The 20,949-nt window shown below is 40.7% G+C and overlaps 4 protein-coding genes across 12 annotated transcripts in view; 3 read left to right on the forward strand and 1 right to left on the reverse strand.

Moving 5' to 3' along the window:
- LOC127535343 (tripartite motif-containing protein 16-like) overlaps positions 1 to 20,949 on the forward strand; it is a 599,330-nt gene that overhangs the window by 409,409 nt on the left and 168,972 nt on the right. The window lies entirely within an intron of this gene.
- LOC127535340 (tripartite motif-containing protein 16-like) overlaps positions 1 to 20,949 on the forward strand; it is a 520,629-nt gene that overhangs the window by 330,720 nt on the left and 168,960 nt on the right. The window lies entirely within an intron of this gene.
- Positions 1 to 20,949, forward strand: part of LOC127535337 (tripartite motif-containing protein 16-like) — a 388,516-nt gene that overhangs the window by 198,742 nt on the left and 168,825 nt on the right. The window lies entirely within an intron of this gene.
- The window catches only part of LOC110953197 (rho GTPase-activating protein 12-like), a 78,170-nt gene continuing 58,214 nt past the window's right edge, over positions 994 to 20,949 (reverse strand). For 4 of the 7 annotated variants that reach the window (XM_022197068.2, XM_051953047.1, XM_051953049.1 and 1 more), the window contains exons 4-18: positions 20,498 to 20,704; positions 20,126 to 20,206; positions 18,089 to 18,217; positions 17,242 to 17,316; positions 16,548 to 16,609; positions 14,916 to 14,997; positions 13,251 to 13,352; positions 12,063 to 12,161; positions 10,186 to 10,282; positions 8,998 to 9,117; positions 8,357 to 8,455; positions 8,084 to 8,161; positions 7,802 to 7,936; positions 4,509 to 4,614; positions 994 to 2,264 (exon numbers count right to left, since the gene is read on the reverse strand). In XM_022197068.2, coding sequence (XP_022052760.1) covers positions 2,090 to 2,264; positions 4,509 to 4,614; positions 7,802 to 7,936; positions 8,084 to 8,161; positions 8,357 to 8,455; positions 8,998 to 9,117; positions 10,186 to 10,282; positions 12,063 to 12,161; positions 13,251 to 13,352; positions 14,916 to 14,997; positions 16,548 to 16,609; positions 17,242 to 17,316; positions 18,089 to 18,217; positions 20,126 to 20,206; positions 20,498 to 20,704 — 1,647 coding nt within the window. In that variant the 3' untranslated portion in view covers positions 994 to 2,089. The remainder of the gene's footprint in view (positions 2,265 to 4,508; positions 4,615 to 7,801; positions 7,937 to 8,083; positions 8,162 to 8,356; positions 8,456 to 8,997; positions 9,118 to 10,185; positions 10,283 to 12,062; positions 12,162 to 13,250; positions 13,353 to 14,915; positions 14,998 to 16,547; positions 16,610 to 17,241; positions 17,317 to 18,088; positions 18,218 to 20,125; positions 20,207 to 20,497; positions 20,705 to 20,949) is intronic. The other 3 variants (XM_051953050.1, XM_022197070.2, XM_022197069.2) reach the window with 3 other exon arrangements.

A 20,949-nucleotide genomic window follows, 5' to 3' on the forward strand; every position in this document is an offset into this window, starting at 1 on the left:
GAAAAACTTGTGAATACAGATATTATGATGTTGTTTTCTCTTATGTAATTAGTTCAAAGACCTTCTCCTTATTGGAAAAGGTTCTTTGAGGTGAACTTTAGAGCAGATCCTAGACATATAAATGTACTTACACTTTAACATTCTGCACAGCTTCTGACTTTGGTCTTAAAGGTCAAGTTTGTCCCCAATAGAACACAAAGCAAGAGAATCCATTCTGACCCTATGGAACAGTTTCCACAATAAATACGAGAATAAATTTACCGCTAAGCTCTTGCTCACACATGTAAACTACCATTTAAAAGTTTGGGGTCACCCAGACAATTTCATGTTTTCTATGAAAACTCGCACTTTTATTCATGTGCTAACATAACTGCACAATAGTCATCAATGAGCCTTTCAACACCATTAGCTAACACAATGTAGCATTAGAACACAGGAGTGATGGCTGCTGGAAATGTTCCTCCTATGGAGATATTCCATTAAAAATCAGCTGTTTCCTGCTAGAATAGTTATTTAACACATTAATCATGTCTAGACTCGATTTCTGATCACTTTAATGTTGTCTTCATTGAAAAAAAAAAATGCTTTTCTTTCAAAAATAAGGACACTTCTAAGTGACTCCAAACTTTTGAACGGTAGTGTGCATCAGATTATCATTAAATATTTGTCAAGAAATGACATTTTTAAACTAGAAAAGTCCAACCAGATCTATGTGTCGGTCCATAATACGGTTATAATGTGCTGATGTCATCTTAACACAGGGACATTTCCCAAAGACACCACAATGCTTCCTCTGAAACAAGGCTCATGCCTACAAAGTGGGTTTCATTAGTTATAATCAGAGAATCATTTTAAAACTTTTGTTTTTGTGGTTGTCAAAACTTGTCACACCTGCTTTATGAAGTTTAATGAAAATTACTGTCTTTCACATCATATTTATTACTGAAAGGTGGAACAAGTGTAAAAACAACAAAGAACAGGTGCTTTGGAACATTTCTTATTAGAGGTTTTTATTCCAGTTCGATAAAGCCAACAGGTAAACCTCCACACCCCACTTTACAGCGATCACAAAATAGTGATTTCTCCCTCATATCACATCTGTGTCGCTCCACACATACTTACATTTACTATTTGTACAATATATTGTCTTTAAATTCATTCATCCATGAATTCATCCACCCCCCATTCACATGCACACATAAACACTGTACAGATTCATCAGTGGAGACGTTCGAAAGGCTGCTCGCCCCAACATTTTACACCATGGAAAGACACAGCTCAGTACCGTCGGTTTGTTTGTTTTTTCAAGTTGACTGCTGTGAGATGATTTGTTCTAAAACTGAGAAGGTGGCGTGCAGATATAATACAGAGTGGCAACAACCTCTTATGTGTTCAGAGGACCTCGGTCCTGTTAGTCAGGAAGAAAATGGTAGAAAATGGAGATTCGATAAAATAAAAAGAAAGCGGACATGTTCTTCCCCTTGTTCTGGCTTCACCTCTTAGTGTATAAACGCCTAAAGCCAAGCTGAGGGCGGTGAGAGTTCAGCAGTTTGGTTTCTTCTGTTGCTTCCCCAGTGTGGTTCATACAGGAGTGACTATAAGCAGAGACATTTACAGTCCGGTCCAGACAGGTCGCATCTCAAAGCTCCAATACTGACGCCTCGTCTGTGGTTCAGCCGGCTGAGGCTTTTCTTCTGCTGCTCCTGTGATCTCAGTCTGTGCAGTTGCCGAAGCTCGATCGGCCCACGTTTTACCAGTTTTATTAATCCAGTGTCGGGACAGAAGGACTTTGCAGTAAAGTGGCACAAATGCAGCTGCAGGAGGAAAATGAGACGCTGAGAAGTGCAAAGAGTCTAAAACTTTTGGCTGCTAGTTCTACATTTTGGTTTATGTTTGCTGGTCCGGGAGGTTGGAGAAGCCGGTTATTAGCAGTAAAGCCAGGTTGTTTAGAGATGAAGAGAAGCCGGACTGGACCGAGCCGAGCTGGGCCGGGATGTTTTTTGGCAGGGCCATGCTTGGGTTAGGAAGAGCTCTGCACTGGAAGTGGAAAACAAAAAAAGAAAAAAAAAAAAGGCTCGTCCTCTGGCGTCTACCTGCCAAAGATGTTCTCATACTCCAGCAGTATAAGCTCCACGATCTGGTTCTGATAGACCATGTGGACCGCCATGTTCCAGGTCTCCGTTTCGGGTCGCAGCAGCGTTGGGCCGAACACGATGGCGACGCTCTGGGTGGTCATACGGTTCTCCTCGCCGTAGTCGATCACTCTGGAGGAACAACAGAGAGTCGGATTAGGGCTGCAGGAGTATTCTATCGATTATTCTGCCGATTAATTGAGTAATTGGAATCTGTGCTTGGCATGTGCGTGACACTATCAGAAGCAAAAGTGAAGGAATTGTGCAACAAAAATAACCTTCCTGGTGGAAGACGTGCAAACATCTGCAGCGTACTGTATATATATAGTATAGTACAGGGGTATAGTACATACATATTATAGCACAGAGGTATAGTACACACACACATGTATATATATATATATATATATATATATATATATATATATATATATATGTATTATAGTACAGAGGTATATTCAACTCATGCTAAAGCCATGGGAACCCCAATGTATTTAGTTGTTGATGCAGAAATCACATGTATATGTTTTTATGTTTGGCCCGTTTAAACTGCTCATAGAACACAGATAAAGAAAACTGATCAGTTTATTAGTAATAATTACAGAGAATACTGCATCAGTAACTTTAGTTTCACTTTGATTTGGCCACAAATTAAATAGATTTCCTTCATTATGAGACGGTGTCAATACAACACCATGTTTGAATATATGAAGTCTGATAGTTTTATTGTGCAGCTGTCTGTTATCAATAATCAGCTGCATTGATTGGTAAAATAAATACATTAACGTTTAACAGTTTTCTACCTGCACTACTGTCTTACATAATTTCCAGTAGCTTTATACCGTCAGAAATCTTTATATTCCTCATGGTTCTCCTTTAAAACAACCTGTTGACTGAAGCAGCTGAACACGATCGGTTCATTTTGTGTGGAAAATGAGTCATGATGCACTAAATGTCCGTTTATGTGCACAAATTAACAAAGAAAGTTGAAAACCACCTTCATACCTGTTCACTCTGACTGAGGTTTTAGTTGTTGTAGTTCAGTCCTCTGCTAAACAAATACCATGAACACTAGAAAAGCTGCACCGGTTAAAACAGAAGCGTCCCGTCAAATTTAAAATCCCCTTATAATTTAATGATTATAGGTCTGGGTCCATATAGGATGGAGTCTGGGTCTGTACTCAGACTGCCCACCACTTAGTGACCTGTGGTCTAGTATGTAGTGGATTAAACAAAGTCTCGATTCAGAGAATTTTGCCCTGAGGATATTTAGTAATCAAATGACTCGAATAACTCCAGGAATCATTTCAGACCTAAGTCATATACTAAGAACTCTTTGAACACAAAACATATGTGGACTGTCCAAGGAAAGGATCTGTCTATTTACTGGAAACAACTGAAGCATTTAGAGAGCACAAGACTGTGTGAGAATAAGACAGCGAGCTGTCATCTTAGTACTATATTGGGTCTTCAGTTTTTGGACGCAGCACAACACTGGAACAGTTCTTAATTTGGTTTGTTAAACACGTGTAAATCTGCATCTACAGACGACAGAAGACCATGTAGAGGAGGAAGCTACTAAGCAACCATCAGCTGGTGGCAAAAAGACCCCAGAATAAAAACCCAGTTCAATACAAAGCTGTTATTTTCCTGCGCACACTTAATGACACATTTCAGTACAAAAGGTCCACGCGTGTAAAAACATAAATGGAAGTCTAATCCATTTTTACGTTTGCAGAGCAGGTCTGAACTTACATCTGGTGCAGCCAGTTTCATTGACAAAAGTAGAACTGTAGTGTCTGCCAACATTATGAGTTCAATGTAGCCGCGGCGTAAAGGCTGTTAAAGAGCGATTTGCAGAGTGATTATAAAGGGAAGCATCTGCAGACAGACACAGTGGACACAGCTGCAGACTGATCAATAGATGCTAACAATGAAAACAGATCAATAAAGGCTACCCGTTGGTGGGCCATCGATTTACAAGCAAAAAATGAAGTCTACCAGCGTGTGGCTTTAAATGTGTCACTAAAAACTGTACAGTGATCATTAATGTGTCGACAATGTTATTATTTAATTAATAATTTAACAATTAACTGACGCTTCCTCATCATGTGTGAGGATTAGTTGATTTTCTCCAGAGATATAAAGTAAACTGAATGTTTTTGAGGTTTGGATATTTGTAGATGTGATTTTGGGTAAATTTCTGTGGTAAGTTAATCTGTTGACTGAAAAACTGCTTCATCGACATTAACCGTCTGTTAATTATTGCAGAGCTGAGTCTTTATGTGTTCGTGTGTAGACAGAGCCTGTTCATGAGTAACATTTGTTTTAGGACGGAAAACAACCAGTTCAGACAGTCGTGAGAGCTTTTCTTACTTCCTGAGGTGTTTGAAGAGAGCCTGCATGGTGTCGTGGTTGGGTTTGGGCAGCTGTCTGACCAGATCTTTGATCGACTGAACTCGCTGCTTGTGGTCGAATAGCTCTGCAGAAGAAAACAGAAAATCGATCAACATCTGGATCCAACATCTCACACTGTTTCATGGGTGCAAAGCTGGGAAAAGTAAACCCGAGCTGCTGTCACTTATTACTATCCTGGTTTTCAGAGTGGGGTTATGGGGCTGCAGTGGTGCAGTCAGCTCACACTACTTCCTTCCAAGTCAGCACAAAATCTGAAACCAAAATCTCTTCCTGGGCAAAAGAAAATCCTTGCTGAGCTGAAGTCTGTGACAGGAAGTATTTCAGTGGATTGATGGTTTGGAGTTTTGAAGCAGTGAACGTCTAGCTAAGCTCTCTGAACTCCAAAACCCACCAGCAGCTGTGCAAGGCAGGTTATCTTTGAAAAATGGCCAAATCTGCATCATTTATCAGAGCAGGAAATTGTAAAAACTGAAAAAATGGTTAATTTTTAGTTTGCAGACATTCCTTGAATGTGTCATGTGTGACATGCAGCTCAATTACTAAAAACAAATTCTATTATATAAGATATTTCATCACAACTACTTTATTCCTACTAAAAAAAAAAGAGCTAAAAACAAATATTTTGCACCAGATTTTAGATTTTCAGAGCAGAGAAGAGACAACAAGAGAGTTGGAGATAATAAATAAAGCTTATGGATTTAAAAAATGCAGCACGGAAAAAAGTTGTTGGAAGATTCATTGAGCATGGTGAAATGAGTGTGCAGTAGTTTACACACACGTGGACAAAATTGTTGGTACCCCTCAGTTAAAGAAGGAAAAACCCACAATTCTCACTGAAATCACTTGAAACTCACAAAAGTAACAATAAATAAAAATTTATTGAAAATTAAATAATCAAAATCAGCCATCACTTTTGAATTGTTGATTAACATAATTATTTAAAAAAACAAACTAATGAAATAGGGCTGGACAAAAATGATGGTACCCATAACTTAATATTTTGTTGCACAACCTTTTGAGGCAATCACTGCAATTAAACCATTTCTGTATTTGTCAATGAGCGTTCTGCAGCTGTCAACAGGTATTTTGGCCCACTCCTCATGAGCAAACAGCTCCAGTTGTCTCAGGTTTGATGGGTGTCTTCTCCAAATGGCATGTTTCAGCTCCTTCCACATATGTTCAATGGGATTCAGATCTGGGCTCATAGAAGGCCACTTTAGAATAGTCCAACGCTTTTCTCTCAGCCATTCTTGGGTGTTTTTGGCTGTGTGTTTTGGATCGTTGTCCTGTTGGAAGACCCATGACCTGCGACTGAGACCAAGCTTTCTGACACTAGGCAGCACATTTCTCTCCAGAATGTCTTGATAGTCTTCAGATTTCATCGTACCTTGCACACTTTCAAGACACCCTGTGCCAGATGCAGCAAAGCAGCCCCAAAACATTACTGAGCCTCCTCCATGTTTCACCGTAGGGACAGTGTTCTTTTCTTCGTATGCTTGGTTTTTGAGTCTATGAACATAGAGTTGATGTGCCTTACCAAAAAGCTCCAGTTTGGTCTCATCTGTCCAAAGGACATTCTCCCAGAAGCTTTGTGGCTTGTCAACATGCATTTTTGCAAATTCCAGTCTGGCTTTTTTATGAGTTTTTTTCAGCAGTGGTGTCCTCCTTGGTCGTCTCCCATGAAGTCCACTTTGGCTCAAACGACCACGAATGGTGCGATCTGACACTGATGTACCTTGGCCTTGGAGTTCACCTTTAATTTCTTTGGAGGTTGCTCTGGGCTCTTTGGATACAATTCCAACGATCCGTCTCTTCAATTTGTCATCAATTTTCCTCTTGCGGCCACGTCCAGGGAGGTTGGCTACTGTCCCGTGGGTCTTGAACTTCTGAATAATATGAGCCACTGTTGTCACAGGAACTTCAAGCTGTTTAGAGATGGTCTTATAACCTTTACCTTTAAGATGTTTGTCTATCATTTTTTTTCGGATGTCCTGGGACAATTCTCTCCTTCGCTTTCTGTTGTCCATGTTCAGTGTGGTACACACCTTTTCACCAAACAGCAGGGTGACTACTTGTCTCCCTTTAAATAGGCAGACTGACTGATTATGAGTTTGGAAACACCTGTGATGTCGATTAAATGATACACCTGAGTTAATCATGTCACTCTGGTCAAATAGTTTTCAATCTTTTATAGAGGTACCATCATTTTTGTCCAGGCCTGTTTCATTAGTTTGTTTTTTTAAATAATTATGTTAATCAACAATTCAAAAGTAATGGCTGTTTTTGATTATTTAATTATTAATAAATTTTTATTTATTGTTACTTTTGTGAGTTTCAAGTGATTTCAGTGAGAATTGTGGGTTTTTCCTTCTTTAACTGAGGGGTACCAACAATTTTGTCCACGTGTGTAGAGGCTGCAAAATTCAAATAAGTTAAATAGCCAATCTATAGCATTTGAAGCCCCCAATTTCTCCTAATATTGCAAACATTTGTGGCACTCTGGGAAAATATTGTACAGATTTTACAAAATTCCACCTTTTCTCAGTGTTATACTTAGTCATACTGCACAAAAGACAGTTCAGAGCCTTTTGCACTTCGAGTCATGGTTGTGAAGGAAAATTTACTCTTTCCCCTTTCTAAGGTATTCCTCTGCAGCTGTTAGTTGACATCATCCCAAATTATCTTCCAACAGACAGATGCTGTAGGAGGAAGATATGTTAGGCCTGGTCAATATTAGATATTGTTTATTCTGACTAAGCAGACGAGTTGTCTCCATATTGGTCTGTATCTAAATCTGACCCCTCTCCCAACTACAACATATATGAAGGTTGTGAAGAATCCTCACAACTGATGCTGGCGTTGCTTGCATGTACTGCCGCTCTGTCGGTGTCACTTCTCCTGATATCAACAAATCTTACTCGCAACCTAAGTCATCCGAGTCTCCAGCGTGTCTCTCTGTCTGCCTCCTCATCCTCTCTTGACCTCGTTGAACTTCCACAACAATGGTTGGGGTGTTTTCATAGAGATGCAGTACTTCATATTGCAGTGAAAAGTGAGTCCACGGTGAGCAGAAATATGACGGACAAAAAAAAAATAACAGAAACTGATTGGAGTTCAGAGGGTAAAGTAAGAAGTAAACAGGACTCCTCCAACAGCATGACTAATAACACAGATCCTATATTCAGGTCACAGTGTGAGTGAATGCATGAATAGTTTCAGATAATTGTGCTACGGCTGCTCGCATCACGTACTGATGGCGCTGACAAAGTCGTGGAAGAGAGGGTAGGTGAAGAGCGGCTCGGGCAGCTCTCTGAAGTACATCTTCAAAGCTCCGGTGGTCACATGGATGTCCTCCCACTTTGCGTCTGCCAAGTTCACCTTCTCATCTGGACACACAAACCCTTCATTTAGTGCTACACTCAGACCTCACAAAACCAAAACAAGGTATTCAAACCAAAGTGTTTCCGGCCTTTTCTATTACTCTTTATGCTATTTTTGTATTAAATGATAGAAGAAAAGCAGCTTCAACTCACCGTGATTGATGGCAAAGCGTAGTTTTTGTATGACAGCCAGGTTTCCGCTCACTCTGTACAGCCCGTCTACACACAGACCTGCAGGGATTCAACACCAGCTTCAATATCTGCAAATTATTCTTAAAGTTGACAATGCGTTGACTGTCAGCCACGTCTTATCTGACACTACCTGTGTTATCATGAGCCAGTAAACCCCGGCCTTCTTTTATTACAGGCAGGTTTACAGAAACTACAATCATTTCCTCTAAACTTTTGCCTGCCACAGTGACCCACCGTTGTTCTCCACGTGGTCGATGCACATTTTGACAAAGACGGGCACCGTGCTGCCCTCCCGGTGACACAAACTGGACAGACTGCAGCCAAACACCTGATCTGAAGACAAGAACACAGAAAACACAGTCACAAAACAGTCCAAAGTTCAGGATCTTTATAATCTGTGTTGTGAGCACGAAGATCATAACCTCTAAAATCTGGTTTTGTTTTGAATTTTTATTAGAATAGATCTTTGTTGTCATTGCTAAATAACAACTAAAGGTAGCTTAGTTCATTAGAGCTATTATAAAACTGTCGTCAAATTGCTCTGATTTAGTTAAGACAGATTCAAAAACTCCCAGCTATAAATGAAAGTATAGCGACAGAATAATGGCAACCAGTGTGTTTCCTCAATATTACAGCTTTTATGATTAAAACATAAAAATAACACAGTTTCACACCACTAATGTATAAATCATACTGAATATGTGTTTCTATATTCCTGTCAGTTAATCTATTAGTAAAATTCCCTTAAAAACTCCTTGAGCCTTGCTTGTAATATCCTTTTTCATGGAACAGAAATTGTCAGAAAGAGCGTCTACAGCAGACAGTGAGGATGAATGTATAAAACAAAGTTGTGTTTATGCTTCTCCCTCCAGCACCTTTGATGTATCCCTTGTCTCTGACGGCTTGCAGGGTCGGACGGCGGGTCAGGAACTTTTTGAGCTTGTGTCTGGTCTTCTTGTTGTCCGAGGCGTCCATGCTGGTGGAGGGCTTCATGGCTGTGGAGGAGAAATGAGAAAGAACGCCGTTATCCACCACTCGTCTCAGCGCGCTGATCGCCATGGTGGCTGCTCGGTGTTTGAAAGGAATGAAACTGATAAGGAGTCATTTTATACTTTAACCTCCTTGTGTTGTTTTGTTGTGCTTTGTGCTTTCATTTTCAGTCTCATATAATATCTGCACGCTGTCTCTCAGTGGGTAGAGTGGCCGTCTTGTAACTGGAATGTTGCCGGTTCGATCCGCAGCCCATTGTGTTCATGTCGAGGTGTCCCTGAGCAAGACACCTAACCCCTAATTGCTCCTGGTGGGTCGTTGTTAGCGCCTTGCATGGCAGCTTCCGCCATCAGTGTGTGAATGTGTTAACCTTGCCAGCAAGTTGATTTCTCGCGATATTTGTGAGTTCACAAATCTCTCAAGAAACCATCTTGCTCCGCTCCCGCATTCACTGTTCGTACAGAGCCAAGTTGGCACGGGCCAATCACGTAGCAGTATTCGTGTGTGGGGCAGGATATTCGGGTGTGAAGACGACACCAAGCGCCAGTAGATCAAAACAAACACGGCAACGGAGGACAACGATCGTGTAGATGCTGCTATTAAGTCAGTTTTAGCTGAATCTCCTATCGCTTCTTTGAAGGAAGAACGACGCGAGGCGCTTTGCGCATTTCTGGATGGTAAAGATGTTTGTGCTTTTTTACCTACGGGTTTTGGTAAGAGTTTAATCTACCAATTGGCTCCGCTCGTTGTGAAGATCCCGCGATTGGCTAAAAACAAACCTGTCAGAGGCGGGACATACTGTTGCATTGTCCAATCCGTGCCTCTTTCCTCCGAACGGGTTTACATGGAGCGGTCCCAGATTGATATTGTGGAGTACTGTCAAGTACTACACAATTATTAATCTGGCTATTGCCAGGTTATGAATGTATGTGTGAATGGGTGAATGTGACGTATCATGTAAAGCGCTTTGGATAAAAGCGCTATATAAATACAACCATTTACCATTTAACTTCTCTGAACCCTTTGTGTCGTGTTTCACTTCTCACATTTGCTGTTCATGTGTTCACCTCTACCTTTCTTGGAGTTTCTGTGTTCTTTCTCCTTGTCGTGTTTCTCTGGACCAGGCGACTCAGGCATGTCCTCTTCAATCGCTTCGTCAGACTCCCAAGCCTAAAACACATAAATAAAATAAGATACGATGGCCTGTAAAAGTCTCTACGTGCGCCCTTTGGCCTCTCAGTAAATCAGTAAACTGCATCTAAAACCAAACTGTATTAGGTGAGTCACCTCACAGCAAACATTATGTTTATTTTGAGTCTTATTATTCAAAGTATTCCCTTTTTTAAACATAGTTTTTCAAAAGTTGTTTCTGTTTTGATTCAACTTAAAGGGGACATATTATGCAAATCTCACTTTGTGGAAGTTTTCTTACAGTAGTGTGTGTTGCAGTAGCCTCATTATGAGGTTCAAATTTGAAAGCTGTCTGTTTCCTCCCTGCCTTGCTACACCACATTTTGTGATTATGCCTGCTCAAACGTGCAAGTTTGAGTTGGGTCCGCTTATGATGAAATAAGCGGATTTAACTCCTCCCCCTGACTGCCGGTCGGCTCCCCGCTCTCGGTTGGTGGTGGCCGGCGGCTGGCTGCCGGAGCATCTCTCCTTCTAGCGGCAACGGCGCCGAGCGGCTCCCCGTGCTCGGCTGGTGGTGGAAGGCGGCTGACAGCTTGTTGTAAGCCGCGTCCTCTCCTAGAGAGGGGAGGGGGAGTGGGCGCGGACAGATGTGTTCATTTGCATACCTGGAAGCAGGCCCAGAAACCCTCTTGCAGAAACCTGCAAGACCAGAAAGCCTGTTCTGAGGAGGGCTGGTGAGAGTGACTTTTTTGACCGCTGAAACTCCGAACAAAGGATGATTTTGGGGCGAACAAACTTAAATACTATGTTTTTGGGCTTCTGAGACCTACATGACATGACTGAAAAATAGCATAATATGGGACCTTTAAGTTGTTTTAGCCAACTCAGTAAAACTATTTTTTTAATTATTTAAAAATACTGCCAGCTATTTACAAAAAAAAAGTTGTACTGAGTTAGCTAAAACAACTTAAGTTGAACCAAAACAGAAACAACTTTTGAAAATTAAAGAGAATACTTTGAATAATAAGGCTCAAAATAAAGAGTTATTTGAGTTGTTTACTAGGACAGATAGAATTCAGGACCTATGAAAAACTATACACCGATCAGACACAAGAATAAAACCACTGACAGGTGAAGTGAATAGCATTGATCATATTGGTACTATGGGGTGTTCTGCTGGAAAACCTTTGATTTTGGCATCCGTGTTGATGAGATTTAGATACCAAAATAAACACTGTCCCAGAACAAGAACACTCCTTCATGAAAATGGAAATCTTTAATGTCACTGGCCCACCCCTGCAGGAAAATGCACCCCACCATTTAAAAAAAACATCAAACAATCAGGAACATCTTGGGGAACATGACAATAACCTAAGATGTTGATTTGACCTCTAAACTTCCAAGACTTCGTTCTGATCAAGCATCAGCAGGATGCAGTGGAACAAGTTTGATTCACTACTGCACAACCCAGAGCACCCAAAGGAGCCTTTGCCAGCGTCCTGGTTCAGACCCCATAGGACACCCTGAGAGGTCCTCTGGTCCAGGCCCAATTCACTGCATTTCAAACCATTTCAGACTGGTTTAGCTCTCTGTTTTTTTCCAGTGGTTAAAAGGAGTAGTTCGGTTCATGCCCACACCCATAAGGTAACTACCTCTTACCAACCACATGCACTACCTTAAACCCTCTTGCCTGACATGTTTTTTCATACTTAATACTCAGCAAATCTGATTGTTGATGTTCAAAGTTTTCTACTTCTGTCTGAAATCTGGGTGGAACAGATAAAGGCGTTTGTGATTAAATGAAGGTGTTGGTCCTCACGTGGGTACTGATGGTGTCCTGCAGCGCTCTGAACCAGTCGTTGATGAGGCTGTCGTTTTCTGACTGGATCAGCAGCTCGGTGCCCTGCCGAGTCTTCAGCTGCAGTCAGAGGAGAGAATGCCATTTTTTGACTTTCAGCGACACCAAAAACAACAACATGGACAAACATTGTGTTCTTGTGCTTAGTATTCATGAAGCGTGTTTGTGAATGCAGAGCTCATTATTTTAGCAATAAGTGCTGGATTGGTGGTTTACCACGCCCTCGTCTTGGATGCTTTAAACAATCCACTTTGTTGATTTCTCATGTTTTTAAAGTTTGTTGAGTCATTAAGTTAAAAATGTGATGGACATTAAGTGTGTTAATGGTTGGTTAGTTAGTTGTTCACTTGCACACTATTTCCACTACGCATAAAATCCCTTAATATTGTACATTCTTTACAGAAGACATTTTGCATTATATATTTTCCCTACTGTTCATTCATATTTACTGCACATTTTTGCTTTTTATCTGTATTTATGGTGGTGGGAACTCGACTCTTTCTACTGTAGCAACCAAATTTCCCATGTGGTATTAATAAAGTAGTTCTACTGTATTGTATTGGTCATTTTTTATGTTTATTGTATGATTTCAAGACTTAAAGAAGAATTTTTGGTTCATGAAAAATGAATAGTTCAACTTTTGGAAAGATTGGAGGATGTTTTGTTTAAATTTGATACTTCCTGTTACAGTTTATAAAGTCTAAGCTAAACAAAAAGGGATCCGGAAAGATTTGGCAGCATTATCAACCAATAATTGATTGATCAATGACAAACTGAGTACTGTAAACATGAGAAAATTTGCTGATTTTACTGTCGTGGTTAAGGGCATGTAATATCTGCTGCAAAAATGGTTAAATTAGATGTTCCACTGGGCTACAGGAGCAGTGTCCTTATCATGATGGCTACTCTGAACACTTGGGCCCATTAAGCGTCCCAGACGTCTTTGTCATGGTGCTCACTGCTCGCTAAACTCCCACAATGCTCTCTGTGTGCCAGCATGGTACAGTTCATAGTCCACATACTACAGCTTTCTAACATGCACGTTCTTTGTCTTCTGCTTTTTTTACTTAATATACTTTTAATCAGTTAATTACCAATAATTAACTGATTGATCAATAACACAAATACAAAATTGGAGTTTTCTCTCACCTCTATAACATGCTTCTTGCTGGACTTGTCTTTAGAGGCCCATTCGACCGAGCCGCCTCTTAGATCAACAGTGAACTCTGGTTTGGACTGACCGCCTCCAAACTGGACAGGGGCAAAGAAACAACCACAGTAAGGTAAATTAACGGACACAGTACAGTCTGTCTTCATTTCTGAATGTTTAACCATGCAACAGTGTGTGTAGATGAGATAAAAAAATAGGTCTACATGTGCAGAATAAGAGTCAAAAATCAACTTCCAACTCAACTGCTTGACTGTAAAACTGATTTTGTTCATAAAGAGGCAGGACGAAGTTTTCAGGCCGGATAGTCAGTGAAGCATCTCACCATCTGCTAGTTGTTTAACAACTTTTTAACAGTAAACAAATGATTTATAAATGATGATTTGATCTTTGACTGTAGATTATGTTGTGGTGAAGCAGGGGTAGGAATCTCAGAGTAACTCACAATATGATATGATCACCTTGTGTTGCCATTGCATTGCATTCTCTGCAAGACAATTATCTAACTTACATCACAATATCTGTCTAACTGAAGAAGACAGAACTATCTCTAATGGGCTGAAAGCAGGAATTAAGTTCTCTGTTTTGCTTTCCCCAGCAATATAGGAGTTTCTTTGTCATCACACATTTCTTAACTTCTGTTTACTTCACTCTCATCCATTTGATAAAACCACCACAAGGAGTCATAAAGTCACGACTCTGGTAAGTCATAAGGAATTTCTGCAAAATAAACAAAACTAACTAACAGACATTATCCCTATTGAAATGCATGTAAAATCATGTCTTTGAATGCATTAAGGAAGGTGACCTGCAAAAAAACAATCTTCACAGCCATTTTTAACCTCTAGAGTTCAATAAAAGCACAGACTGTAGAAGTGTCACTGTTTTTGTTCCATCATCCGGCACGCATGCATGTTAAAACCGAACATAATCCTGCCTGTTCTGTTCTAATCAGAAAACGTGACACCCCTACAAACCTCCTCTTCCAATGAACTCCACCTGAGAAATGCTAACACTTCTACACTCTAAAACACACAACTCTGATCACACCTGTCGGTCCATGAATTTAGTCCGGAAAAACGTCAAGCCAAGCCGTCAAGTAAACAATTTAGGGTTTTGTCTGTGAACTTTGCGTTATGTAAGCAATTGATGACACAGAGGGGTCGGCGTCAGAGCAGCAGGGAGGTTTCATGCAGGGGAGAAGAGCAGGAAGCACACATAAGGAAGGAGGAAGCACATACAGAGGAGGCCTGGTCGAGGCCAGAGCGGCCATAGAAGACAGCAGGACGTCTCTTAGCCGACGGCCTCCAATTACTCAACAGTGACAGGAGCAATTCGGGGAAGGAGTCACTGTGGTAGCATGGCTGCATGAGGGGGATGAAGACAGGGATGATGGGAGGACGAGGGGAAAGGTAAAGACATAGAAAGAAAAGGAAACATCCAGAAGACAGAAAAGTCAACCCCAAACCACCTTCAGTGACCTGAAAACTGCAGTGTGATAGCAAAGTTGGTTGATCATGGAAGTAAGTCGAGGTTTATCTCCTCAGTCTTCAACACAAACTGTAGGAGAGTTGACTCAGGTGAAGATGTCATTGGAGGAGGTCTTTCAAAGCAACAGATGACAGGTAAAGCTTCCCGTCACTCACCCAGCTGGTCCCGCCTCCTTGTCCTTTAGCAAACAGCAGCGATGAACCTTGGAGGACGGTCCAGGAAGAAGTCCAGTTCTTCCTGCAACAGAAATTATAAAAATATAAATGCACTGAAAGGTAGTCTATAAAGAATTATTGCACATTTATTCAGTAAAAGCAAATAATACTGGATAAAAGGAAGGCTCCACACATTGTAGATCGTGAATTTGACTAGCCTAGCCACACTAGACAACCCACGGCAACGAATTTAATTCTCTGCCAGGGTGGGTCTAGTTACCCTCCATAAGGCACGAGGCTGGATTCTCCTAAAACTGGCCGGACCAATCACCATGAAGTGTAGAGTCAGAAGGCGGGCGTAACGAAGTGACGACAGAGGCGATTCTGACAGAAACAACCGGCGCACAATAAACAGTTATCTTTCGACACGGCTTTGGCCACAGCCCTTAAAGATTTGAAGCTAAAATTCAACTTGAAAGACAAACAAAGGACGGCACTGAAGTGTTTCATTGAGAAGAAAGACGTATTTGGACTTATGCCGACAGGATATGGCAAATCCTTAATACACCAGTTGGCTCCGTGGCTCCGCTGGTTGAGAAGCTAACGGGACTTAGCCACAATCCGCCGGTGCTCTAGGAACTACGTCAGGCTATTCGTTGCGTTGATTGGTTGTATACCTACCCAATTGCTGCAGAGGGATTTGATAGACAACCTTTTAGCCCGCCTCCCTCCCTGTCGAGCTTCCCTAGACCCTTGTGCCGTCAGAAACATGGGCGTAGCGTGGCTAGGCTAGAATTTGACCACATTTGTTTACATTTTTACAAGGCAAGGCAAGTATTTATTTCTTGTGAATTTCATCCTTATTATTCTTATTGTTTGCGTCTGGAACAGGTGCACAATGCATTTCACTGCACACTATACTATGTATAACTGTGTTTGTGATAAATGAAGGTCTTGCATTGTGAGCTGATCCAGTCTGGGCTTCTCACTTGTGCCAAATGTTTTGCTTTTTACAGGATCTGCTTTGTGAAAACAGTTTATTTTTGGTAAATTTCTGAATGACAAACTATCTGATCTTGTTTTTAAAATTTTCTGTTAATTTTGGCTATCTTTCCAAACGAAACTGTACATCACTCATGATCCTATTCTTTCTGTTTTCATTTCAGTATCTTTCTAGAAGAAATAGTGTCATTTGTTGCTTTGAAGAAAACAAGCCTTTCAAACCCAAAGGCAGGTTACAAGTTTCACAAGGTTAAATCCATTGAACATGCCAATTATTTAGACAGAAAAAATCTAACACTGATGGATTTAGGAAGTCTGGATTATCTTATTAAGATAACTAAACTCTGGTGATATTCAGGTCTATTCAGCTGGGCAGCAGTGCAACAGTAAGAGAATTTCTCTCACTTCAACTAAAATTGTGAAAATACAAATTTTCCAACGCAGTGTAACAACACTGGAAAACAACTTTCACTGCTGTAGAAAATGCTTTTACTGTGATCAAAAACACCTCATTAATTACAACTGAAAACAAAATGGGGACATTTAAACAAACTAAAATGGAATAATTACATAAAAGGCTTCACATCTAGATGATAGAAGATGATAATAACATCGGTAAACATTACTCACCGTACTTTCTTGCCGTGTTCAGTGATCTTTGTCACATTTAGAACTCCACATTTTTCAGATGGCTGCAGAGGAAAGAGACAAACGTTGGTATGCAGATTATATTCGGTCACATGCGTCACTCACACAAACCATGATTGGCAACCGCAGCCAGATCATGTAAGACAAAGACGATGTCACATCTTGGCACACAGAAATAAAACACAGCCGCCACCTTGAAATGCCACCGCCACCAGACCAACAGCTTGGAGGAAAAACAGACCACTACTGTATCATTATTCCCACTTCACACAGCCAGCGGATTAAACACAGATTACAACACTTTAGAAAAAGGCTAAAGGTTAAGTTTTGTGTGCATCAGTCAGGCACATACAGTGATTTATGGATAAATTTCCAATGGCTAAAAAGAAAAAAAACAAAACCCTTTAGTTTGATTTAAACGAGGCCAAGCTATACTTTTATCGCCCACTGCGCTGCAGTTATCCTACACAGGCTCAAGCAGTTCTTCAATTTTATTTCTGTTGTAACAGTTTTCTTGTGAGACGTCGAGGCTCTTTTTGTACGCTTTCCAAAGGTCGCTTCTCTAATTATTTCCGAGCCTGTGTAGGATCCTTGCAATGAGCTGTGTCGCTGCCTACAATCTGGGTTAAAGCACTGCAGGAGATGAGGAGGCGTAGGTTAGTGGCGAGTTACTAACGGAGGCGGGGGGCTTTGGAGACGAAGGGCAGGAGTCAGAGTCGGGAGAGGGGGGCTTGAGGCCCTGAGGAGCATCCTAGGATTGAGAAACAAAAGAAACAAAAAAAATAATAATAAAAAAAAATAACTGTGACATGGACGAACAAAAGACGGTTAATGAGAAGATGATGCAAGGTCAAGAAGACAAAGAGCTGAGAGAGTGTGATGATGGTAATTAGCAGTGAGATTATGATGCTGTCGAGTTCCTGTTAATTAAGATGTGGGTGCAGGTACAGTTATGTCTCAGACGTCTCATGCAGCTGTAGACTACACAGGTTTAGAGGGATTGTTTTTTTGGAAGATAAGTCACCTCTCATTTTGAATGAAATTCATCAAGTGTATGACTGAATGTGTTTTTGGTGAAATGATTCAAATGAACAATCAAATCAGCTTTGACAGTGAAGAAAGATTTTAAAATGACTGCTGTTGGTTGATTCTGTTCATGCATGCTGATTGTGCGTTTGGATTGAAGGAGGAGGCTCTGATTGCTTTGTGTGACAGGCTACTGACTTGGTGTTTGTACGGGTGAGGGCGGGCAGAGCCTGCACGGAAACGCCTGGTTTTGAACAGCCGCTGCAAAGCAACAAGTCTGCAACTAAAAATCTCGACTCATCAAACATCAGAAAACAGCTGCATTCAACTCTGAAAAGTGCGTTTTTAAGTCCATATGCAGGTAAAACTGGAATCATCTGGCAGAGCTGGCAGGTGTCAAAGGAATGGGTTTGAGCAGTGACAATATTTTGTTAGCAGTGAAGTCAGGTATATTGCAGGGAAGGTAATCTACAGTTTGCAGATCAACGTTGTCACACCTTGTCATTGGGGTCTTGCACGTAGGCGCTGTGTCTCCATTTGGTCAAGACGATGGGCTCCACATGTTTCCTGTCCAGACTGCGACTTTTTGGAGCGTCTCCGGTCGGCTGAGGAGGGGAGAGGTTGTACTGCAGGAAAAGACCAGGGAATCCACTCATCATTATCCTTACTTCACATAAATATGATTTGTTTTCAGTTATGACAGGATATATGTGCATTATTCCGTCAAAAGTTTAAACGACAAACACAAAGTGGGACTAACAAAGACAAGTTCTCCTTAACCAAAAGCTAACACCAGATATTATTATTATGCAAAAATTACATTACAGAATCTAATGAAGTGCAGGAACTGAGCTCTTTATCTTCAGATTAATGCAGTTTAATGCTACAACTATTCAAAATTATTTGGAAGTATCTCCTTTTTTTAACCCAAAAAACTCCTCTCTGCGTATAGTATAAACAACATATCTAAAGGTTTTTTTTAATATAAAATGAATTCCTTCCTGCCTTAAAACACCATAGATGTACACTACTGTTCAAAAGTTTGGGGTCTCCCAGACAATTTCATGTTTTCCATGAGAACTCACACTTTTATTCATGCGCTAACATTATTGCACAAGGGTTTCTAATCATCAATGAGCCTTTCAACACCATTAGCTAACACAATGTAGCATTAGAACACAGGAGTGATGGTTGCTGGAAATGTTCCTCTGTACCCCTATGGAGATATTCCAATAAAAATCAGTCATTTCCAGCTAGAATAGTCATTTACCACATTAACAATGTCTAGACTGGATTTCTGATTATCCTAATGTTATCTTCAATGAAAAAAAAATGCTTTTCTTTCAAAAATAAGGACATTTCTAAGTGACATAAACCAGAAGTGGAACTGTAACAAGAGAAGTTCTCATTAACCAAAGTCCAACACCAGATATTATGCAGGAATGGAGCTCTTAATCTTCAGATGAACGCATTTTAGTGTTAAAACTATTTAAATTATCTAGAGGCAATTTTCTGTTTCTCCCAAAAAACTCCTCTCTGTGTAGCTAAACAAAATAACTAAAGGATTTTTTATGCAAAATGAATTCTTTCCTGCCTTAAAACTCCTCAGATATATCTCTAGGTTATACAAATGTAAATGCTAAATATCTATAATATTTGGAGCTTCATTTTTCTCTCTAGTGTTGGTAATAAGTGTTGGCTCTTAGAAAAATGTTGGACATATTGATTCCAAAATCCCAAAAAGAAATTCAACTTTTTGTCTTTTTTTATTTTTTATGTGCAAAATGAATTCTTTTCCGACTTAAAATATAAATATCTCTACACCATTGCTTCCTTTATTGTGTGAATTTATTTGGTCCTAGCGTCTCTCTCCAGCCACCAGCTCACCCACAGCGCTGTTCAAACACTGTAAAACTACTTTTTGCTACACAATGCTAAGCTGTAACAATGGAGTAATTAAGTCATCGAAGCACAAAACGATTTTGAAAAGGATGAAAGTACAGAAAGGCCCTCTCTTCCAAGTTTACAGCATCGATTTGTTCATGATTGTAATGCAGGAAAGCTGAGAAGTCTGAACCCACGTTTATGACACTATCAACGGTACGCTGCAGTTTTAAGGTGGAAAGGCTGAGCCGTGGTGTTGCCTGCTTATTTCCCTCATTATGTGATTTTTCACACATAAAAACACCCTATAGACAGACATGTAACAGGCTAAAAAATAACAACAACTACATTTTCAACAAAAACTGCCACAGACTTTGATAGCTAATGTCTAGTTTTTGTAATATATCAAGTTAAACATCAAACATTTACGTACTGTCTTACTCATCTTGTTTTTATATCATTGGCAATTATCTTTTTGTGTTTTTTGACAGCTGGACAATCAAATAACCCAACTGCAGAAACTTAAAGAGGGTCCGTTTTCTTATCATTTATATCATTGAGCTGCATGTACAGTGTGCTCAGCTGTCCAGCCAGTATGGCAGTAATTCTCGTCACTTTGATAAATCGCATGGAGTGCTTGGGCATCTTACCTTTGGCAGCTCCCATTCTGACCTGGAGCCGTCTGCACTGTAGTAATAAGGTCTGCCCTGGTCATCAACGTGTTTTAACCACTGATGGTGCAAAGACAGACACGGAGAATAATAATAATAAACAACGTGAGTCCTGAAGCTTCCCTTTTATTTTTGCTTTAAGACTCACAAAAGCAATTACAACTATCTATGCATGTTGAGAAGATAGCGGTGGGCCTACAGCTTGGTGTTATGCTTCCTCTTGTTGCTGTGAAACAGCTCTGAGTCACAATGTGGAGAAAACATTTAGTAGAAATGTGTTTTAAGTCAGACCCGAATCTTGTCCCCCAGAAACCACCGCAGCACAGAAGACACAGCAGATGCAGTCGGTACCTTCTCGTTAGTATAGTCGCTGACGTACAGCGTGTGGCCGTGCTCATCCATCTCCTCCGACCAGCCACGCGGCGGTGAGCCATACTGGCTGTCCGACTGGCTCGAGTAGGTACTGAAGCAGGTGTCTTCCGACGACAGAGGCTGCAGCCGACCAATGGAGAGCGACAGGAAGGGAAGGAAAGACGGGGAGAGCGAGAGAGGGGTTGTCTACCATTAGCGTAAAGAGAAAGGGAGAGAAAAGAGAAAGAGCATTTTTCACCACAAAGGAAAAGAAACAGTCTTGCACCCAGAACCCGTAAATCATCAGAAACAGCCCAACACCAATTTGATACAGCACAGAGAACCAGAAAACCCATCAGAGCTGACAACCACTGCTTGATTCTGGACAGTGAGGAGGGACAGTAAACAGATGAAGCGACAGAGTTTGGCCTGTAGGTGGCAGTGTGGTGCAG

This window comes from Acanthochromis polyacanthus, chromosome 9 (assembly GCF_021347895.1).
Source record: "Acanthochromis polyacanthus isolate Apoly-LR-REF ecotype Palm Island chromosome 9, KAUST_Apoly_ChrSc, whole genome shotgun sequence".
Classification (NCBI taxonomy): Eukaryota; Metazoa; Chordata; class Actinopteri; family Pomacentridae; genus Acanthochromis; species Acanthochromis polyacanthus.